The 25,348-nt window shown below is 33.3% G+C and overlaps 1 protein-coding gene across 2 annotated transcripts in view; it reads left to right on the forward strand.

Moving 5' to 3' along the window:
* Positions 1–25,348, forward strand: part of LOC114332913 (uncharacterized protein CG5098) — a 104,325-nt gene that overhangs the window by 68,021 nt on the left and 10,956 nt on the right. For both annotated transcript variants that reach the window (XM_028282695.2, XM_028282694.2), the window contains exons 4-5: positions 12,229–12,939; positions 20,181–20,776. In XM_028282695.2, the coding sequence (XP_028138496.2) occupies positions 12,229–12,939; positions 20,181–20,776 (1,307 nt within the window). The remainder of the gene's footprint in view (positions 1–12,228; positions 12,940–20,180; positions 20,777–25,348) is intronic.

The raw sequence follows: 25,348 nt of genomic DNA on the forward strand, positions 1-25,348 counted from the left end.
CCCTATGTCTAAATTTATTAGTTTTCGAGAAAGTGGACTGATTTTTTGGGGTTACTTTTAGAATAGAATGAAGGTTATAAAATGCCTCCAACAACAAGAGATGAGATGAAAAATAGAATAAAAAGTGTATTTCGAAGTGTTAATTTACAAATGCTTCGTATTGTAAGTAACTCATTCAATGACCGTTTTTAGACATGCATAAAATATGTTAGACGGTCATCTTGAACAACTTTGTAATTACATAAATATTTAAAATATTTAAATTTTTTCAAAAATGTGTTTTGTGTTCATGTCTTTTTTGTAAAATTTTTTAGTTATAAATTATTTTTCCTTCTTTATTTGTTACATTGGTACATTTACATACAAAAGTAGTTTTTATTTGTTTTCACTTGTTTTTTTGCAAAATTTATAATTAATAAATTATTTTTCTTTCTTGTTTCTTACACTTATACACAAAAGTGTAAGTAGGTTGGGGTTGTGTTTTTTTTTGTAAAATTTATTACCAGGTAATAAATAATTTTTCTTTCTTTATTTTCTACATTGTTACATTTATTACCAGATTGATAATCAGTACTTAATCGTAAGTTGTCAGTTTTAGACAATTCAGTCATGGCTTACTCAAAATTTGGAAAGTTTTAGACCCGTAATTAATAATTTGCTCTGAAAAATGAAAATATCTCGAAAACTAAAAAATTTAGACATAGGGAATGTTTTATAAAAATTAAAGTAAGGTAATGATACTTTTCGATAGTGATATAAAATACATGGTGTTCAATTTAAAATTACTGAGACAATAATGTAGGTACTTGCGTTTTGACTCACCCTGTATTCAATATAATAGCAATATCAATAATTTATGATATTGATATACGAACGAACTCCTAAAGTACGGAGAACAAGATCTAACTAAACAACTATTAAAACTAATACAAAACATAATAGAACAAATAGAACAAAACAGAAGAATGGAGATCAAGCATTCTAATACCTCCCTTCAAAAATGGAGACAAGGACCCGGAGAATTATAGAGGAATTAACTTATTAAACACAACATTAAAATTAACAACCAAAGTGATAACAAACAAATTGACTGAAATTATACCATTAGCAGAAGAACAACAAGGTTTTAGGTCGGGAAGGTCATGCACTGATGCTGTTTTATAATGAGGTAAGTTCAAGAGAAATCGTTGGAATACAACAAACCGGCATATTTATGTTTCGTGGACCTTAAGAAAGCATTTGACATGGTCAAATTAAAGGACGTTATCCATTTGTTATACTCGAGAGAGGTATCTCTAGGAATCATTAAAACGATCGAAAGCATCTACCAGAACCACACAATAAAAGTTAAAGTGCACGATGAACTAACTGACCTAATTGAAGCCGGCAATGGGACAAGACAGGAGGCTTCATTGAGTCCTTTATTGTTCAACCTGATCGTGGACGAAATAATAAAGAAAGTAAGAACTAAAAAAGGATACCAAATGGGAGACAAAAAAACTCAAAATAATCTTCTATGCATACGATGCAATACTAATCTCTCAAAATGAAGATGATTTACAACGTATTCTGCACCAATTTAACATAACATTTCTTGCCTGGGTTATCCACAACTAGTAATCTGTGCATTCTTTCTAATTTTGCTAGTGAGGCAATAAATAATAAACTCCAATTAGATTTAATAATGACTGACTGCTCAAAGGCATTTGATATGGTTGACCATGGCATTCTTTTATCGAGATTGAATAAGTTTGGTTTTTCGCATGATGCTTGTACATTTATAAAATCGTATGTGGAATCAAGGTTTCAACGAGTCAAAATTGGTAGGTGTTTTTCAGATAAATTTCAGGCTACATCTGGTGTTCCCCAAGGGAGCAACTTAGGGCCTTTGTTTTTCTTAATTTTTGTCAACTCACTACCACAATCTCTTAAATTTTCTTCTAGTTTGACCTATGCTGATGATTTTAAGCTTTTTAAGACTATACATACTCCAAATGATTGTCAGTTACTACAGGAGGACCTGACCTCTGTTGTAGAATGGTTTAGGGACAACAATATGATCTTGAATATTAAGAAATGTGAAGTCATATCTTTTACTCGCAAAATCGACTACATTCAAAATAATTATAGAATTGACAACTGTGTAGTATCTAGGAAAACCAAATGTAAAGATCTGGGAATAAACCTACAGGCTAACATGAAATTTAATGAATACTATATAAATATTGTTAATAAGGCCTACAAAATATTGGGATTTGTAATAAGAAATTCCAAACACTTTAGTATAAACAAAACCATTAGACTATATAACGCTTTAGTCAGACCAAACTTGGAATATGCATCAGTGGTATGGGCTCCTGAAGCCAAAGTTCATATTAATCATATAGAAAAGGTACAAAAAAGATTTCTAAGGTATTTATACCTTAAGAAATACAATGTGTATACTCGCCTTACGCCATCAAAAGAATTGCTTCAAATATTTGGCTTGCAGTCATTAGAGCAAAGAAGAAATATGCATTGTGTTGTGTTTATTCATAATATTATTAACAATGTTAAATATAAGACATGTGGTTTGATTAACTTTATTAGGTTTCATGTGCCAAAGGTCAACCTAAGGGTAAACAGTAATGACCTATTTTCTTGTAGTCCATATAATTCTTGTGCAATAATAAACTATATGCAATATCAGTGTAATGCGTTAATAAAGATCTGTGATATAGACCTCTTTAACTGTAGTGTAAGGGATATTAAAAAATGTTATCAATAGATAAGTAATGGGCTCAATTTTAAAATTTTATTAACTTGTGTCTTTTTTTTAATGTGTTTATTTTCTGTGTTTTTATTTTGTACTTGTGTGTATATTGTATTTTTTTTGTATTTTTTGTGTGTATATTGTTATACCAAGTAATGAGCACTCTTACATGTAATTACCACCTAGGTGGTGTTTGTAAGTTTTAATAAATAAATAAATAAATAACCGCCAGAAAATTTAACATGTTAATTTCCCCAAAACAGACAAAATGCATGGTTATAACAGCAGATCCAATAAGATTTAAATTGGAGCTGGAAGTTCAGATAATAGAATAAGTGATGGAGTTTAAATACCTAGATATCACACTATCTAGCTACGGAAGGCTCGAAATAGAAGTGGAAGATCAAGTGAATAGAGAAAACAGAGCCGCAGGTTGTCTGAATGACACAATATGGAGAAATAAAAATGGAGAAATCAGAACAATAATGGCATACGCGGCAGAAACACGACCCGACACAGAGAGGAAAGAAGATTGCTCGAAACAGCGGAGATGAAAACCCTTCGAAAAATCGATAGTAAGACTCTATGGGACAGAGCTAGAAGTGCAGATATACGACAGAAGACAGGCTAAGAAACAGAAGAATAGGATGGAATGACCACATAAGCCGAATGACAACAGAGTAGTCAGGACAGCGAGAGACGGTTTCCCAATAGGAAGACGATCAGTGGTAAGACCACGAAAACGATGGAACGACAACTTACTAGAGGCACATTGAAAAAACAGAGAGTCATGTCTATAAAAAAAGAAGAAGAAGAAGAATAATTTATGAAAATTTTGACAATAAATAAAAAAATATGGCATCAATAATCCATTGCTTTTGTGCTTATTTTTATTTATACAATGAGTTAACTTGTTACAATTTGTCATATAAAATTGGTTATAACTTTGTAAAATACCCTGTATAACATAACAATCCTTTATACTTTTGTAATGGCGAATTTAAGAAGATTTTGAATATAAAATAAAATACAGGGTGTTCCATTTAAAACAACATAAGTTTGGTCTGCCACTATGTTATCGAACACCCTGTAACATTCTAATTAATTTTGAAATGTGAATCTCAAAGTTGGCTACAATTTTTGTTATTAACTTTTATTGCTATACTTTTATTGCTTTTTGCAACTTTTATTGCTATTATTATAACGGATCTACGGAGCTTAACCCCACTAATCAATCACCCTGTACATATAATTCTTGTAGTTGATAAAAGTATTATATTATTGTTGATTAATTGGCAAAGCCACATAGTATCAAATTATAAGCATTATCAAATAAATGGTATCCATTTAATTGGATATGTAAATAAATTCTAATTCGGTAAGATTCTCCTAAATTGATGCAACCCAACTCAAATGATAAATCGCTGTACCGTTTAGACACGACGATAAATTAAAACAACTCGATCGTTACAGTAAGTTGATGCAACCCGATACCAACTTCAATCCAACTCCAACTTCGATAAGTCGCTGCGATGCACCGTTTACACACAATGATAAATTGCAACAACTCGATTGATATCGATAAGTTGTTTGATTTATCGCTGTGTCTAAACGACCCTTTACAGCTTATCAATCCTACACAAGAAGTCTACTTACAGTAAATTCTTGCGGATTGTATTACAAGCTAACATTACTATTTCAAACAAAAGAAACGTAAAACTGTCCCATAATTCCCTCTAAAACACACTTAAGAAATAATTATAAGTTTTAAAATATTATGGTTAACGTTAACGACACTGCGGGGTGCATTTGCACCCCACCGTCACTTTTCCAAAAAATCACGTAAACGCAATGAATTTTAAATACTGTAATGGGTGGAATGCGTTTAGAATTGAATTTAATGCGAATAAAAAATGGAGAAAAATAAAAAATATATTAATAAAGATAGGTGAGAAAAACAAGGTCTGAGGTCTGGGGTGCAGCTGCACCCGCATCGCCTTATGAGGGTTACGTCTTTAATATGTAATATTTTTCTGAAGCTTTTTGTTTGCGGCATCTTAATGCAATTTACTGTTTTTATTCACAAGAGTATTTTTGACATTTCGATTATTTTTCTGAAGCTATATTCGTGTGACATCTTGCAATGCAATTTACTACATATTTTTATTGAGAATAAGCCACAAGTTATGATTAGGTAAACATAAAATATAATTTTTCAAGAGGAAATCGGAACGTCAAAAATAAACTTATTTTAAAGTAAAACATACATAATAAACTAATAAAATACCTAACTTGCTTTACAGAATTAAAATTGGACTATTTGAGCAGCCTCAGGAATGTTTCCTAAGTTAGAAACAATTTTTTGACTAATAAACAAATAGAATATCTCGGTAACTGTTAAATTAAATTAAAAAAACGGTATTGAAAAAACTCGATAAGACACTTCTTTTAAAAGAAAAAATGAGTGAGTTGAATTGCTATGAGTGGTTCCTGAGATACAACCGGTCAAAATTGACCGGCATTTGTGACGAAGTTATAAGCAGTAGGATGGTAACCTTTGAACCATTACCTTTTTATTTCGGTCCTCTTTCACCATATAAATTTTCATATCTTCAAGAGACTTGCAACATAATTTATAATAATAAAGACGATCGGTATTACGCATGAAAAATACCAAAAAAACCCAATCAAAAACTAGGTTGAAGAAAATATAATTTGAAATCCGAAAATCTAGTTAGGTGGCTCTACTCGAGTTACTTCGGATCAAAAAAAATGTAGAACATTGCTCTATGGGATGCCAAGAAAATACATTTTTTAACGAATACCAATTTTGAAAGGACATCGCACAAATCTTATGGAAAATATAATGTCACTCAAATTCAATAAAATTTATACGAATAGATTCGTTTTAAATTAACGGTCAATTCTTATCATTGCGCCAACCCTTAATTATGATTAATTACGGCGCAAATTGAAATTAAAGTTTATCGAAATCACATTTTTGGAGTTCATAAACGTGTCAGTTATAATCACTATTGCTCTGGGTGCTATTCAAACAGCTTAAACCCCGCTGGGCCTAAGCGGATTAGTGAAACTATTATAATAAGATGCTTAATAGCCCGAGAAGATTTATGAAGTTACCGATAATCTGGGTATTTTAAAATATTTTTTCTATCTCTAACTTATGTACCTACCCATTTGATTTCAGATTGATTTATATCAATTTCTGCTCTTATTATTGAAAATTAAGAGTTGGCACAATGATAAGAATTGACCGTTAAATTGAAACGAATCTATTCATATAAATTTTATTGAATTTGAGTGACATTATATTTTCCATAAGATGTGTGCGATGTCCTTTAAAATTATATTTCCTTCAACCTTGTTTTTGGTTGGGATTTAGGTATTTTTGGTATTTTTCACACATAATGCCGATCGTTTTTATTATTATAATATATTATGGGTCTCTTAATGATATGAAAATTTGTGTGGACAAAGAGGACTGAAATAAAATGGCTCGAAGAGTACCATCCTATTGTTTATAACTTTGTCGCATATGCTGGTCAACTTTGACCGGTTGTATCTCAGGAACCACTCCTCACAATTCAACATTTTTTCTTTTAAAAGAAGCGTATTGCCGAGTCCTCTTGAATACCGTTTTCTTAATTTAATTCCATAAAATTTTAGTTGAAAATTAAAAATTTTGTTGAGAAAACCCGGATTAATGCAATTTACTGTTTTTATTCACAAGAGTATTTTTGACATTTCGATTATTTTTCTGAAGCTATATTCGTGTGACATCTTGCAATGCAATTTACTACATATTTTTATTGAGAATAAGCCACAAGTTATGATTAGGTAAACATAAAATATAATTTTTCAAGAGGAAATCGGAACGTCAAAAATAAACTTATTTTAAAGTAAAACATACATAATAAACTAATAAAATACCTAACTTGCTTTACAGAATTAAAATTGGACTATTTGAGCAGCCTCAGGAATGTTTCCTAAGTTAGAAACAATTTTTTGACTAATAAACAAATAGAATATCTCGGTAACTGTTAAATTAAATTAAAAAAACGGTATTGAAAAAACTCGATAAGACACTTCTTTTAAAAGAAAAAATGAGTGAGTTGAATTGCTATGAGTGGTTCCTGAGATACAACCGGTCAAAATTGACCGGCATTTGTGACGAAGTTATAAGCAGTAGGATGGTAACCTTTGAACCATTACCTTTTTATTTCGGTCCTCTTTCACCATATAAATTTTCATATCTTCAAGAGACTTGCAACATAATTTATAATAATAAAGACGATCGGTATTACGCATGAAAAATACCAAAAAAACCCAATCAAAAACTAGGTTGAAGAAAATATAATTTGAAATCCCAAAATCTAGTTAGGTGGCTCTACTCGAGTTACTTCGGATCAAAAAAAATGTAGAACATTGCTCTATGGGATGCCAAGAAAATACATTTTTTAACGAATACCAATTTTGAAAGGACATCGCACAAATCTTATGGAAAATATAATGTCACTCAAATTCAATAAAATTTATACGAATAGATTCGTTTTAAATTAACGGTCAATTCTTATCATTGCGCCAACCCTTAATTATGATTAATTACGGCGCAAATTGCAATTAAAGTTTATCGAAATCACATTTTTGGAGTTCATAAACGTGTCAGTTATAATCACTATTGCTCTGGGTGCTATTCAAACAGCTTAAACCCCGCTGGGCCTAAGCGGATTAGTGAAACTATTATAATAAGATGCTTAATAGCCCGAGAAGATTTATGAAGTTACCGATAATCTGGGTATTTTAAAATATTTTTTCTATCTCTAACTTATGTACCTACCCATTTGATTTCAGATTGATTTATATCAATTTCTGCTCTTATTATTGAAAATTAAGAGTTGGCACAATGATAAGAATTGACCGTTAAATTGAAACGAATCTATTCATATAAATTTTATTGAATTTGAGTGACATTATATTTTCCATAAGATGTGTGCGATGTCCTTTAAAATTATATTTCCTTCAACCTTGTTTTTGGTTGGGATTTAGGTATTTTTGGTATTTTTCACACATAATGCCGATCGTTTTTATTATTATAATATATTATGGGTCTCTTAATGATATGAAAATTTGTGTGGACAAAGAGGACTGAAATAAAATGGCTCGAAGAGTACCATCCTATTGTTTATAACTTTGTCGCATATGCTGGTCAACTTTGACCGGTTGTATCTCAGGAACCACTCCTCACAATTCAACATTTTTTCTTTTAAAAGAAGCGTATTGCCGAGTCCTCTTGAATACCGTTTTCTTAATTTAATTCCATAAAATTTTAGTTGAAAATTAAAAATTTTGTTGAGAAAACCCGGATTTTCCGAGCAAAATGTTCATCGAAGGAAATCGGAAAAAAAAATATCTCTGTGCAGAATTAAGAGGTCACATCAGCGTGTCATCAATATTAGTTCGGGAGATAGTGTCACACCCTTTTTGGAAAGTTCTGCGAAACTTTGGCAACAGTGCGTCGCCTTATTTGACAGTATCTAAGATGAAGGCTCAATATTGTGACAATATACTCATAGGCGCGCTAAATGGAAGTAATATAGAAAACAATTTTATTATTAGTAAATAAATATTAACAAAAATTAACCGAGCTGTACTTGAAGTTTTACTATAAACGTAGGTATATATCAAATGGTTTAGTCGTAAGAAATGAACTACAGATTGAAGCAAGTTCGAAAATATTGTCGTCAATGAATATTATAGCCCAGTAAATGAACGGGAAATAGGCGATACTGTGTAATTTTCAGGGTCGACTCCGAATTGCATGAAAATTTGGATTTAGGTTCTACTTACCCTCCACTTCAAAGTTGAAACTGTGTCGTTGGTTGCTTGTACTTGAGGGTGACAATCACCCCTTCTCGGGGGGTGAAAAACGTGCGTTTAAAATAAGTCCGGAAATGGACAAATTAAAAAATTCTAAGCAACTTTCGTTCTATAGAGTTTTTTAACTAATCAATACTTTTCGAGTTATTTACGATTGAAAACGTTTATTTTTTAACAAAAGAACCACGTATTCATGAAGTCCATAGACCCACCTCATAGCTCATGAAAAATACGTTCTTATTCCCAAATTCCAAATCGAATATTTCAACGTGAAATCACCAAAAATGAAGCACTTTTCTGGTAAAATCCATTAAAACTTTTAAAAAATTTTTAAAAACAGATTTAGTTTTATTTTTTACAAAAGTTTCTGGCATCAAAACTAAACGAGTTACTCGCAAAATAAAGTTGGCCCATTTTTTTGCCAAAAAAAAAACGTGACAAATTATGAAATGATTCATCAATGAAATTAATCTTTACCGCTTTACAAACAAGTTAGGTAACTACTTATGTATTGTTTATATGATCTGTAAGTTTCACCGGATGAAAGTGCTCATTTTTGAAAGGGTTGTAGTTAAAGGGGCTTTACCGAATTTTGAATCACGAGTCTGTGCAAGTTTTGAACAGCCATATCTTCACAATTGTTGTCTTGCAGAAAAATAAAATATCACTGAAATATTTATAAAAGCAAAACCTACATTTTTTTACCCTTTGAGATTTTTCGTATTACTAACACTTTTTAAGTAATTTTGAAAAGAATGCCTTTTTCCAAAATTTAAAAAAAAATTGTTTTCCGTTAAACCATTTTTTTTTTAATAATATGCACTTCGAAACTCTAAAACTTAAATATTGTATAAACAATATAATAAAGTAAATGGTAAAGCGGTAAGGCTTAATTTTATTTAGGGTGCTCAATAGGGGGAAATTTTCACGATTTTTTATATGCTACATTTTTGATTAGAATATTTCTTTCGATAAAATACTTACTTTTTGAGTTATTTTCGAGAAACCGCCTGAAAGCGTGTTTTTTTTTGTTGAAAAATAAACATTTTCAGTCGCAAATAACTAAAAAAGAATTGACTTAATTAAAAACTCTGTACAACGAAAAATGCTTAGAATTAGTTAATTTATCCATTTCCGGACTTATTTCAAATGCACGTTTTTTTTTTCACCCCCGAGAAGGGGTGATTATCACCTCCCAAGTAAAAGCAACCAACGGCACAATTTCAACCTTATATATACCTACCTGAAAAAATTGGCATTTGTATGTAGTCGGGATTTCTGTTTCTAAATATAGTTTATTACGAATTTCATTTTCATGGGAAACAAGTTTTCAGACTTTTTTATTTATTATGACAACAGTGGATTACTTCTTATACTTACATTATTAAAATTTGTGGTGGCTCTAATTTCGACTTTCGCATAATTTTATCACGGTTTTTACTGAACGTTTTCTTGGAAGGCCTCACTTTATTTTTTTTTTTTTTTGATAAACTTTTCCCATTTTTTTAAACTATTGATAATATTTATAGAATAAAAATCCCTCGTAAAACCTTATATAATCGCATTAGAATTCGAAATATTTTTACGTAAAATATACTTAAGTATAAAACTCACAATTAATAATAGTCTATTTTTTCAAATAGTCCGACAACTTGGTTCTATTACACAAAAATATAATAAATTAATTATAAACAAACACTACTTCTATATGAATCAACACTAACGAATTCCAATATCTTATCTCCAATAACGAAAATAATACACTACTGCACTGAACAGATAACAGAACAGATAAGAGAATCGTGCTATTACACTTAAAAAACCGACGGAGGTTTGTCAAAATAGCAGTGACTATTTCTCTATGTTGCCTAATCAGTTATTAGTTATAATATTTTCGATTTTTTGTTACAGGTAATCAATTTTAGTATGTACTTCCAATGTGGCACAAAATCTAGGCATGGGATAAAAAAGTTTATTTGGAAAAAGTGTATTTTTGTTCTTCTTAATGGCGGTACAGTTATGGCTCGTTTTTTTTTAAATATTTTGTTTAATTATAGAGTAATTTCCACATCCTAACATATTTCTAAAATTGAGCTTTGTACCGCCATTCTTTACTATATTACGAATATGTGTGCCAAATATCTCAACAAAATATTCAAAATTAAGGCTGCAATCTTGGAACGCGTTTTCGGTTTCGATCCAATATTATTAATATCTGCAATCTTAAGATTCGATTTCAGCAATAAAATAATTTTTTTTATGACATAACTTGTTAATGCTCTTTAATTATACCTCTTGTAATCTTGTTTGTAATCGTCCCGTGCGAGTGGCCATAGTTGCCGAGCACGTTAATGTAAATAAAAAAAAATAATTGCTAAACAACTTTTCCTCGGTTTTCCTAATTTGTCCAGAGTATTATTTATTCGAATTAGATAAGGCGAAAACGGCGGGTTCGTTGGGAAAAATATTCCCATGAGATTTTTTTGGATAATTACATTCGTGAGACATCCCAGAATAAGGTTCAAGAAGTCGCCCACGTGAAAAGTGGGCCAAATTTTTTTTTAACATTTTTTTTAATCAAATTGCAAATATCAATATTTTTGGCCCGGACAATTTTTTTTGTAGGTTTTTTTGGACCATTCTGGATAAAAAAGGTCTCTTATAATTTTTCTCTAAAGTTGATCGTTTTCGAGTTATAAGCAATTTAAAATTGAAAAAAAAAACGAAAAATGGCGGTTTTCAAGGCTTAATAACTCGGTTAAAAGTTATTATGAAAGTCAGAAAGTGACTAAATCAAAGTTTAATGCCCTCCCTACAAGATCCCGAAGAAATTTTTGTCATTATTTTATTATTAAGCTGTTATTTTTAAGTAATAATATTGAGCGCCATGCACGTGGTAGGCGGCCGTAAATGTGAGTGCAAGTAAGATGCACAATAATTGGACTGCAGGAGTGGCATCTCTCTCGCACTCAGCATTTACGGCAGGCTACCACGTGCATGGCGCTCAATATTATTACTTAAAAATAACAGCTTAGTAATAAAATAATGACAAAAATTTCTTCGGGATCTTGTAGGGGGGGCATTAAACTTTGATTTAGTCACTTTCTAACTTTCATAGTAATAACTTTTAACCGAGTTATTAAGCCTTGAAAATCGCCATTTTTCGTATTTTTTTTTTTCAATTTTAAATTGCTTATAACTCGAAAACGATCAACTTTAGAGAAAAATTATAAGAGACCTCTTTTATTCAGAATGGTAAAAAAACCTACAAAAGAATTGTCCGGGCCAAAAATATTGATTTTAGCAATTTGATTAAAAAAATTGTTAAAAAAAACTTTGGCCACCTTTCACGTGGGCGACTTCTTGAACCTTATTCTGGGATGTCTCACGAATGTAATTATGCAAAAAAATCTCATAGGAATATTTTTCCCAACGAACCCGCCGTTTTCGCCTTTTCTAAATAGTTGACGCGGATTTGTTTATCTTGATACATAAAAGTAACAGTGACATTTTTTTAACTTGTCATACAATTAGTCAAAAACTAGTCACTCAGTCTCAATAAGTTATTCTTTTTTTAGCGGAAATTCCCGTTAAAGAAGTAATACGGGTGGAAGAAAAAGACCCCATCAGCATAATGGGCGAGATGTTGGAAGACAACAAGAATACCGACAAGGAAGAATCTCCCAGTGACTTGGAAGACTTAATATCCTCGACCAAACGACGTAAAACTTCTTCAGAATCAGAAACTATCGATGACATCGCAGCGATGGTACAAGAGAGTCTAAAGGAAAAGGAGCAGAAGCAGCAAAAGGCCTTAGATGGTATCAAACAGGAGCTAGTTCCGGTACTTCCTGCTAAACCTATATCCGTTAGTGTTATAAAAACGAAGGAAAATCTGGCTGAAGTTTTATCAGATACGGGTAATATCAAAGCAAAAGAAAATTTGGCTGCTGTCTTATCGGATTCAAGTCACGTCGAGGTGAAAGAAAATCTGACTGCATTATTTTCGGATATGAGTCCGATAAAGTCTAAAGACAATCTGACTGATGTGTTATCAGATAAAAGCCAAATATCAGTCAAAGAAAATTTGACTGAAGTGTTATTAGATACGAAAGAGATTGAGACGAAAGACGATCTGACTGATGTGTTGTTGGATAGTACTCACGATTCTAGTACACCTGTTCCATCCGTAGATATTCCTGTTCCACCTCCCCTAGTTACTCCGGCTGAGAAGAAGACCACAACGGATTTCGTAGAAGTAGAAAATAAATTAGAAGAAATGTTTGCAGGTAAATTATATACATGTTCTTGATATTGCTTTGTTTTGCCTATTTTTAGTCTTTTTTTTTTTCATTTATTTGAGTATTGAGGTAGTCTCAACACTTCGTGGACACAGCATGTCGAAATTTTACGTTTCATTCATTTCATGGTTTTAAAGATTAGGCTCTAGCAATGGAAATTCCATAGTAAGCGTTAATGGAATTGAAATTGTTAGAGAAATCGTAAAAAATGGCAAAAATCGCGCAACGATTATTATTTATTAACAGCTTTATGGAAATTTACTTTATTTACGGCAAAATGCAGAAAGTTTATACTAAAGCTGCACTCTTGATCTTTAAAACGCAGTTTCATTTTGTCGATAGAACATTCATATCAAAAGATCTAGGTATTTTTTACCGTCAAGTTGATACAAAATTTATTTTAAAAATTAATATCGCGCGCATAACTGATGTACAAAATCGTCGGTCGCTTCAAACGTTATTTCTGAGAAATAACGTTGTGTGTTCTACACAAAAAGTGTTAAAAAACATTTTTGGTCAAATGATACATTTCTTGTTTGAAACATTTTTTTCTACGTCCTACAGGTTCGTGGTAAACGATGTTTTCCGTTCCTCCTCCCTCCTACGAAATGGGTTTTTTGGCGGAAGAAGGGGGATAGGAGTGAAAAACGTTATTACATCTTTTTTGGGGTCCCAAAATTGAGCGTGTTCGTATGATTGTTAGAGGTTTCAGAAGTAGTCACTTCTGTCGGCACTCCCCAAGTATAAAATTAACTTAGAGTGAGTCAGTAAAAACTAGAGGGTGTCAGGAAAAATTAGAAGAGGTAAAGAAAAATGAGAGAGAGCAAGGAAAAATTGGGATTCGATAAAATAGGAGAAAGTCAGAAAAAAATGAGTGCAGAGACCGTAGAGGGTAATTGATGCCCTCTAAGGCATGGCGCCATGCAAAATTACTATAGTCTATTTTTAAACCAAGAGGAGTAATTCAAATTTCGCGCGCCGTAAACCTTGTTTGTAATTGGTCCAACCTCAGGCAAGTTTACTCCACTGTTATCAAATTTTGACACTAATGACATTTATAAAATTTTTACACTATTCGCATTTCATGGGTTAATTAAGTTATATAAGTGATTTTTTGTATTTTCTGCGTTATTCCTTTAATTTGTAGATTTTTAGTCTGCTTTTATATAAATAGGCGAAGCAATAAAGCACTAAAATCGGCCTTACCTCCGAAAAAAAAAACGACAAGACGGATCTTAATAATTCTTTTTGCATTCGATTCGTGAATGCGCCAGGAAACTTTGTGACCCAGAGCCATGATATAATATTGAAAAACTGCATACAAAATATGCATTCTTAAAGAGCATCTCAAACAGACAATAAAAAAGAATTCAGAACTCGTCAATTATCGTCGGAAATGAGTTCAATTTTGTTTCTCGAGGGTTTTTGGGGTCGCTGAAAACGAATATGACGTCGAAAGTGATCTCCGGAGTACCTGGTGCCCAGGGTACCTACTGTTTACCTGGTCTTGTGGAGATTTCGGCAAATTCATTAAAAAAATAGTCAAAAATCATTACTTGGGGGTTTTTGGGGTCGCTAACGACGAATATGACATCGGAAGTGATTTCCGGAGTACCTGGTGCCTAGAGTACCTACAGTTTACCTCGTCTTGTGGAGTTTTCGGCAAAAAATTTATTAAAACATTAGTCAAAATTATTACTCGGGGGGTTGTAGTGTCGCTGACGACGAATGTGACATCGGAAGGGATCTACGGAGTACCTGGTACCCAGGGTACCTACTGTTTACCTCGTTTTCTGGAGTTTTCGGCAAATTCATTAAAAAATTAGTCAAAATTCATTACTCGGGGGGTTTTTGAGGTCTCTGACCTCTGACCCCACTAACAGTAGGTACCTTGAGTACCAGGTACTCCGTAGATCACTTCCGATGTCATATTAGTCGTCAGCGACCCAAAAACCCCCGAACAATTATTTTTGACTAATGTTTTAATAAATTTTTTGCCGAAAACGTCCACAAGACGATGTAAACGGTAGGTACCCTGGGCACCAGGTACTCAGGAAATCACTTCCGATGTCATATTCGTCGTTAGCGACCTCAAAAACCCCCCGAGTAACAATTTTTGACTAAATGTTTCCGCCGATAATTGACGAGTTCTGAATTTTTTTATTGCCTGTTTGAGATGCACTTAAAGAATGCATTTTTTGTATGCAGTTTTTCAATATTATATCATGGCTCGGGGTCACAAACTTTCCTGGCGCATTCACGAATCGAATACAAAAAGAATTATTAAGATCCGTCTTGTTTTTTTTCGGAGGTTCAGTGCTTTGTTGCTTAGACTAAAAATACAGTTGTTTTTAGAACTCTTTAGCGACGCATTAGTATAATACACTGCGCGTCATAGAAAACGGGCACCCTAAAAAATGGGTCATTTTTGATGTCGTGTATCTCCTAAACCTGTTGTCCGATTTAAGTTATTTTTTGAATATGTTATAATAGCCTTATTCTTTGTCAATATCCCTGTAATAATATTTTTGCTAAACAGGTAAGTTTTCATTGTATACCAATTGTACGAATCAAACTGTGTTTTTTCTCAAAGTTCGCAACACTGTGTGGACTATTCTAGCATTTATAAAATACTGAAATTAAAACCCAACTATAGCCTCAGGTTTTCTTAACATTCTGTTTTTTGATTCCTTCTCTTATGTTGGATAATACAAAAGTTATGTACTATAACAACTAGTCATGTTCTTTATCAGTATAGGTTGTTTGTAAATAAGTGCGACAAACTTTAAGGGGCAATTCTGCATGAAAAAATTATGACCGTTTGCTTTATAAACTTATGTCCGCAAATGCTTCGTTTACGAGATACGGGATGTTGAATTTTTTTTTACAAACGGACGATTTATTTTATTGCCCTAAAACCGGTTGAGATATGCAAATGAAATTTGGTGGGTTTTAAGAGATAGTTATTGCGAATTTTTTGACATCAACTAAGAATTTTATCAAAAATGAATAACCATTTTCAATTTCGTTGCAAAACGAAAATACAGCCGAACCATATTCCAGTCCAATCAGAGAGTGCTGCAAGCACCTCTACCGGTTTCGAAACTTATTAGTCTCTCATCAGGAGGCACATATGCTGCTCTCCCTGATCCAACCAAAACATACCCCAGCGTGCAGTCCCGAATTGCAACGAACGAAATGGCATAGATGCCCTAGCGGCAACTGCTAGCAAAAGACTAAGTTTTCACTCTAATGGCATATAACATATCCCACCAGAATGAAAACAATGGGAACCTTCTCTGGTTACACCTCCGAGGCTTCTACAATTTGCAAGCCATACGGATGCTGAGACTAAGGAAGATGAGGGAATTCTACAATTTACAATTCACGTCACATCTGCTCAGCGCGGTAAAGTTCCAACGAGACTGGTTCCCTTCATACTCCACACAGAGTAAATGTAAATCAAAAATGAATAACCATTTTCAATTTCGTTGCAAAACGAAAATACAGCCGAACCATATTCCAGTCCAATCAGAGAGTGCTGCAAGCACCTCTACCGGTTTCGAAACTTATTAGTCTCTCATCAGGAGGCACATATGCTGCTCTCCCTGATCCAACCAAAACATACCCCAGCGTGCAGTCCCGAATTGCAACGAACGAAATGGCATAGATGCCCTAGCGGCAACTGCTAGCAAAAGACTAAGTTTTCACTCTAATGGCATATAACATATCCCACCAGAATGAAAACAATGGGAACCTTCTCTGGTTACACCTCCGAGGCTTCTACAATTTGCAAGCCATACGGATGCTGAGACTAAGGAAGATGAGGGAATTCTACAATTTACAATTCACGTCACATCTGCTCAGCGCGGTAAAGTTCCAACGAGACTGGTTCCCTTCATACTCCACACAGAGTAAATGTAAATCAAAAATGAATAACCATTTTCAATTTCGTTGCAAAACGAAAATACAGCCGAACCATATTCCAGTCCAATCAGAGAGTGCTGCAAGCACCTCTACCGGTTTCGAAACTTATTAGTCTCTCATCAGGAGGCACATATGCTGCTCTCCCTGATCCAACCAAAACATACCCCAGCGTGCAGTCCCGAATTGCAACGAACGAAATGGCATAGATGCCCTAGCGGCAACTGCTAGCAAAAGACTAAGTTTTCACTCTAATGGCATATAACATATCCCACCAGAATGAAAACAATGGGAACCTTCTCTGGTTACACCTCCGAGGCTTCTACAATTTGCAAGCCATACGGATGCTGAGACTAAGGAAGATGAGGGAATTCTACAATTTACAATTCACGTCACATCTGCTCAGCGCGGTAAAGTTCCAACGAGACTGGTTCCCTTCATACTCCACACAGAGTAAATGTAAATCAAAAATGAATAACCATTTTCAATTTCGTTGCAAAACGAAAATACAGCCGAACCATATTCCAGTCCAATCAGAGAGTGCTGCAAGCACCTCTACCGGTTTCGAAACTTATTAGTCTCTCATCAGGAGGCACATATGCTGCTCTCCCTGATCCAACCAAAACATACCCCAGCGTGCAGTCCCGAATTGCAACGAACGAAATGGCATAGATGCCCTAGCGGCAACTGCTAGCAAAAGACTAAGTTTTCACTCTAATGGCATATAACATATCCCACCAGAATGAAAACAATGGGAACCTTCTCTGGTTACACCTCCGAGGCTTCTACAATTTGCAAGCCATACGGATGCTGAGACTAAGGAAGATGAGGGAATTCTACAATTTACAATTCACGTCACATCTGCTCAGCGCGGTAAAGTTCCAACGAGACTGGTTCCCTTCATACTCCACACAGAGTAAATGTAAATCAAAAATGAATAACCATTTTCAATTTCGTTGCAAAACGAAAATACAGCCGAACCATATTCCAGTCCAATCAGAGAGTGCTGCAAGCACCTCTACCGGTTTCGAAACTTATTAGTCTCTCATCAGGAGGCGTATGAAGGGAACCAGTCTCGTTGGAACTTTACCGCGCTGAGCAGATGTGACGTGAATTGTAAATTGTAGAATTCCCTCATCTTCCTTAGTCTCAGCATCCGTATGGCTTGCAAATTGTAGAAGCCTCGGAGGTGTAACCAGAGAAGGTTCCCATTGTTTTCATTCTGGTGGGATATGTTATATGCCATTAGAGTGAAAACTTAGTCTTTTGCTAGCAGTTGCCGCTAGGGCATCTATGCCATTTCGTTCGTTGCAATTCGGGACTGCACGCTGGGGTATGTTTTGGTTGGATCAGGGAGAGCAGCATATGTGCCTCCTGATGAGAGACTAATAAGTTTCGAAACCGGTAGAGGTGCTTGCAGCACTCTCTGATTGGACTGGAATATGGTTCGGCTGTATTTTCGTTTTGCAACGAAATTGAAAATGGTTATTCATTTTTGATTTACATTTACTCTGTGTGGAGTATGAAGGGAACCAGTCTCGTTGGAACTTTACCGCGCTGAGCAGATGTGACGTGAATTGTAAATTGTAGAATTCCCTCATCTTCCTTAGTCTCAGCATCCGTATGGCTTGCAAATTGTAGAAGCCTCGGAGGTGTAACCAGAGAAGGTTCCCATTGTTTTCATTCTGGTGGGATATGTTATATGCCATTAGAGTGAAAACTTAGTCTTTTGCTAGCAGTTGCCGCTAGGGCATCTATGCCATTTCGTTCGTTGCAATTCGGGACTGCACGCTGGGGTATGTTTTGGTTGGATCAGGGAGAGCAGCATATGTGCCTCCTGATGAGAGACTAATAAGTTTCGAAACCGGTAGAGGTGCTTGCAGCACTCTCTGATTGGACTGGAATATGGTTCGGCTGTATTTTCGTTTTGCAACGAAATTGAAAATGGTTATTCATTTTTGATTTACATTTACTCTGTGTGGAGTATGAAGGGAACCAGTCTCGTTGGAACTTTACCGCGCTGAGCAGATGTGACGTGAATTGTAAATTGTAGAATTCCCTCATCTTCCTTAGTCTCAGCATCCGTATGGCTTGCAAATTGTAGAAGCCTCGGAGGTGTAACCAGAGAAGGTTCCCATTGTTTTCATTCTGGTGGGATATGTTATATGCCATTAGAGTGAAAACTTAGTCTTAAGAATTTTATATTCAATATTGGCGTGCATACGGGTAATATGACCGATCATATTACCCGTATGCACGCCAATGGTAAATATAAAATTCTTAATTGTATGTCAAAAAATGTGCAACAGCTACGTCTTAAAACCCACCAAATTTCATTTGCATATCGCAACCGGTTTTAAAGCAATAAATAAATCGTCAGTTTGTAAGAAAAAAATCAACATCCCGTATCTCGGAAATGAAGCATTTGCGGACATAGGATTATATAGCAAACTGTCATTATTTTTTAATGCGGAATTACCCCTTAAAGTTTGTCGCACTTGTTTAGAAACACCCTGTACTGGAAAAGAACATGGCTAGTTGTTAAAGTACCTAATTTTGGAATTATCCAACATAAGCGAATGAATCAAAAAACAGAATTTTGAGAAAACCTGAGGCTATAGTTGGGTTTTAATTTCAGTATTTTATAAATGCTAGGATATTCCACAGGGTGTTGCGAACTTTGAGAAAAAAACACAGTTTGATTAGTACACCCGGTATACAATGAAAATTTACCTGTTTAGCCAAAATATTATTACAAGGATATTGACAAAGAATAAGGCTGTAACATATTCAAAAAATCACTTAAATCGGACAACAGGTTTAGGAGATACGCGACCTCAAAAATTACCCATTTTTAGGGTGTCCGTTTTCTATGACGCGCAGTGTATAATACATATTTATGTATTAACGTCGAAGGCCGACATGATCAACCAAAAAAGAAGATGTATTTGGTGATATTTCTAGTGACTTTTTTGGGTGTGAATCTGTCTTTTTAGTTTACTCCTCTTCGTTTAAAAACAAAGCTTAGTATAGCAAATAAAAGTACAGCTGATAAGATTCTATGGACACATCTATAGACGATGGAACAGTCCACAAGCAAGTTTCAGACCAATACTTAGGCCGAAAAGATAACGAAGGAATGGATGAAAGAAAAAAACAAGCATATTGAGATTGAACTGAGGGGAGCAGATACAAGATACAAAAATGGCGATAAGAAACACAAACAGAAAATAAGCAGAAAAATGGTCTAAAATACTTTTTATATTTATATTTTATGTTTTTTAAAATATCTTTATATTTTGTAGGTATAGAAGACACAAGTGAGCCCGTAAAGACCGCAGCATTAGATTTGGATGACTCAAAGGTGGACGACCCTCTTCTGAAACTAGATGATGGAATAACGCCTAGTTCGGAAAGTGCAGACGAGGCTAACTCTCCTAAAAAGACAAAAACCGAAGACATTGATCAGGAAGATGATGAAAAATCTTCAATAAGTAAAGAAGTAACTTCACAAACAGAAACCGATGAGCAGAAAACGCCCGTCAAAAAAACGAAACGCAAAGCAGCTCCTATGGCGAGTCCTGTAGAGAACACGCCCAAGAAGAAGAAAGTTATAAAAGTCTCGAAGCCCAAAAGTCAGCAGAAGGGCGGTAGTGTTGCCAAGAAACCTCAGAAAGTGAAACCGACGGGGAAACTCGACATTGCCAAAGACATTTACGCTTATGATTCGGGTAGTAACACTAGTTCCACTAAATCGAAGGGGCCCTTTATACAGATCAAGGGTCCTAGAGATTCGCCTCTTTCTGTTAACGTTATTAACTTTGCTACAAATGATGAAGAAAGCGAAAGGAAATTGCCAAAGTCAAAGAAGTTTCACGATGATTCCGAATATAGGCACAAGGTAATTTTTGAAGTGACCAATATTTTGTGTATGTATAAGTGTAATATTTGGACCAATGGAATAAAATATTTGTGAATTGATCATATAAAATGCGGTAAAAGTAACTTTATTGTTTATTTGTATAAAAATTAATATTTAATTTAAAATTTTATAGGTGAAGATGATTTAATCTTTTAGATAATTAATATACTTTTTAACTATAATCAAATTTATTAACCACGTATTTATTATTAAAAATATTTAGCTATCTAAAAAATATATTATCAATAACACCATAATAATACAGGTAACTTAAAAATAATGAAAAGGCTATAGCGGGATAAGATCGTTAAGATCGATAAGATCGTAATTTTCGTTAAAGGATATAAAATTATGCCCTCATGCAAATTGTTATCTTCCCAGAGGTCCTAAAACCTCTTAAATCGAGAAAAGAAGAATTTTTAGGTTTTATTTTTTTTTGTGAGCTCAATTTTAATTTAAAAAATCTGAAAAAATTCAAAAGGATGTATATTTTGAATTCAAAACAACCTGATTTTTTTCAGATTTTTGTAATAAAAAATGAGCCCAGGAAAATTTTCAAAATTTTTTTAGGTTATGTAAATATGATTTGGCCAACTTTTAAATAGTATTTTTTTGTGTATTTTTTGTCGTTATTTTGAATGGCGGAGGTAGAATTTTTAATATCTAAGCGGAAAGAACGAAAAATTGAAAGACCCGTTTTTGACTGTCTCGAGATGCATCTCGGGACAGCCAATTTTAGGATTTAGGATCCTGACTACAACAACTGAAAATAACACTAAAAGTATGAATTTTGTCATAAAATTTGCTATGTGCTCTTATAATAATATTTGGAACAGCTTTTCCAAATAACTTTTTTCGATATCTCTAACGCGAAGCAAATCGAATCGTATATCGAAAATTCACCCTGTTTGTGGATTCGCAGTAGACCGCGTTTAAAATTTAAATTTCTGTTGACTATTTTAAAAATTGTGAACCATCAACCTGTATGACTGTGCCAAATTTCAAATCTGTATATATTTTGATAGCCGAAATATAGGGGTGTCTTCATTTTAAATGCGACACACTGTATATTATCAATTTGATAATTTATTGCAACTGATATAGTCGTATTTTTTATAACTAGATTCAAAATATACATTCAAAATACTGACTAATTCATTAATTTTATCATAAAAAGTTCAAATTGATTGCTATGAAGTATTGAACCAATTAATGTGTAATAATAATATATACAGAGTGAGGTTTATGTACGGAAACCCTCAATTATGTCGAAAACGGTTTACACGATTTTTATAAATTTTGGTGGGTAGTGGTTTTCTAATGCGGCCGATATAGTGATAATTACATTGTTGTCAGATCTTCCGTTTTTCTAAAAATCTAATTAAATTTTTTACTTCAATTGGAATACCCTGTATATTTTTTGCGTTTTGAATTCCTTAAAAAATACTAATTATTTTTCATGTTATATTCCCTATATCTAAAGGCCATAATTTCGGAGTTATTGCTACATTTATTAAAAAAAAATTTAACAAATTATAAAAATTTTTCGGCCCGGGTAGACATTATCTTACGTTCTTTGGACCATTGGGAACAAAAAAGTTCTTTTGTAATTTTTCTTTAAAGTTTTCGAGTTATAAACAATTAAAATCTGAAAAAAAATGGAAAAATGACGATTTTCAAGGTTCAAAAACACAAATCAAAAATATTATTTTTGTTACTGCCCTGTATACAAATTCAAGTTCAAGCCTTATTTTATCAGTTACCAATAAGTAGTTTAAGCTTGTTTCATTCTAAAATATTGTTTTTTAGTTGTTAATGCAGCCCGATCGCCCGTCCTCTCATATGCGCTTCACTAACAATTATTAAAAAGCAATGTTTTCATAGGATAAAACGGGCCAAGAAAGTTTATAGCGAGCGCCTAGAAGAAGGGCTTAGCTTGAATTTGGGTACTCAGCAGTTTCAAAAATAATATTTTTTATTTGTGTTTTTGAACCTTGAATATCGTCAGTATTCGATTTTTTTCAGTTTTAAATTGTTTAGAGCTCGAAAACCATTAACTTTAGAGAAAAATTACAAAAGACCTTTTTTCTTCCCAATGATCCAAAGAATGTAAAATAATGTCTACACGGGCCGAAAAAATTGATTTTTATAATTTGTTTAAATTTTTTTTTAAATACATGTAGCCATAACTCCGAAACTATGGCATTTAGATATAGGGAATATAACATGAAAAATAATCTATTTCTTAAGGACTTCAAAACGCAAAAGACATATAGGGTGTTCCATTTGACATAAGAAAGTTCATTAGATTTCCAGAAAAATGGAAGATCTGACAACAATGTAATTATCACTATAATATCGGCTGCATTAGAAAACCCCTACCCACCAAAACCTATAAAAATCGTGCAAGATGTTTCCAAGATAATTGATAGTTTCTATACATAAAACTCACTCTGTATATTATAATTATGTACTATAATAATATTATATTAATACGCATTAATTGGTTCAATACTTCAATGCAATCAATTTGAACTTTTTATGATAAAATTAGTGAATTAGTCAGTATTTCGAATGTATATTTTGAATCTAGCAATAAAAAATACGACTATATCAGTTGCAATAAATTATAAAATTGATAATATACAGTGTGTCGCATTTAAAATGAAGACACCCCTATATTTCGGCTATCAAAATATATACAGATTTGAAATTTGGCACAGTCATACAGGTTGATGGTTCACAATTTTTAAAATAGTCAGCTGAAATTTAAATTTTAAACGCGGTCTACTGCGAATCCACAAACAGGGTGAATTTTCGATATGCGATTCGATTTGCTTCGCGTTAGAGATATCGAAAAAAGTTATTTTTAAAAGCTGTTCCAAATATTATTACAAGCCCACATACCAAATTTTATGACAAAATTCACACTTTTAGTGTTTTTTCAGTTGTTGTAGTCAGGATCCTAAATCCTAAAATTGGCTGTCCCGAGATGCATCTCGAGACAGTCAAAAACGGTTTTTTCAATTTTTTCATTCTTTCCGCTCAGATATTAAAAATTCTGCCTCTGCCATTCAAAAGAACGACAAAAAATACACAAAAAAATACTATTTAAAAGTTGGCCAAATCATATTTACATAACCCAAAATTTTTTTGAAAATTTTAAAAAATTTTCCTGGGCTCATTTTTTATTACAAAAATCTGAAAAAAAATTTGGCTGTTTTGTATTCAAAATATACATCCTCTTGAATTTTTTCAGATTTTTTAAATTAAAATTGCGCTCACAAAAAATACAACCTAAAAATTCTTCTTTTCTCGATTTAAGAGGTTTTAGGACCTCTGGGAAGCTAAAAACTTGCATGAGGGCATAATTTTATATCCTTTATCGAAAACATAAGTAGCTGGGCTGATCGGTGCGGGTGCATTTTTGACCATCTTATCCCGCTATAGCCTTTGATAAACTCTTTTGTGACGTTAAAAATATACAGGTTTCATGCGTTCTATAATAAACTGAATAAATTAGACCTTCATCCATTTCCTCAATTTCCACCATAAATAGATAGATTTAAAGAAGTGGCCTTTTGGCCTATTCCACTGCGACCTTTTCAGATCTATTGAGGTCCTCTAGTCCTAGGTAACATTCTCTAGCCTGGCCCTTTTTAAGAAGTCTAATAATAGCTTCGATACTGAACCTTCCATGTAGCTATTTGCCGTTGGATTTTCTTCTCCTAGTGCAGCGATACTCAACCTTTTTCTTTCCTGGGCCACGTAGTAGTTATTGCCATAGCCTATGAAGTAGTATACAGGGTGTTTCATTGGGAAACGAAAATACTTGAATGGTGAATAGAGGTAAATGAGGCGGTTCTAGACATACTAAATTTATTGCTCCACCGACTTATAACCTAGTTACAGGGTGTTCTATCGATTTTGCCCATTTCTTTCTGGACCCATAACTTAAGAATCACCTTTTATATTTTTTTGATATTTGGTACACATATGTCACATTGAGAATCCAAACCACCCAACTACTAATCACAAGAAAAATCCAGGTCCGGATTAAACAAAATTATAAATCCATTGTGACCTTGAAACAACATCCTGTATATTGAAATTTTCAAAACCCGTTTGCACATTTGAAAAGAGCTTTAATGGAGCTTCCATTTTTTGCGCACACTATTCAATGACTTTAATTTTGAAATTGTCGAAATTTTTAAGAACTCATACTACTTTTAAAACAAAAATTTCGATATAATTATTTCAAAATTAATGTCATTAAATTGTCTGCCCAAAAAATTGAAGCGAGCAATTAAATTTAGTTTTTATGCTCTTTTTAAATGTGCAGATGAATTTTGAAAATTTTCATATACAGGGTGTTGTTTCAAGGTCACAATTATTTTAATTTTTTTTGTTAATCCGGACCTGAATTTTTCTTTTGATTACTAAATGGGTCGTTGCAATGTAGTAAATAAGTATTGATTATTTTTAAAATGAGTATTTGTTCATTAACTTTAATAATTTATTATTAAAAGTTAATAATACCTTGCTTTTTAA

The sequence above is a fragment of the Diabrotica virgifera genome, chromosome 1, assembly GCF_917563875.1.
Source record: "Diabrotica virgifera virgifera chromosome 1, PGI_DIABVI_V3a".
In the NCBI taxonomy this organism is placed as follows: domain Eukaryota; kingdom Metazoa; phylum Arthropoda; class Insecta; order Coleoptera; family Chrysomelidae; genus Diabrotica; species Diabrotica virgifera.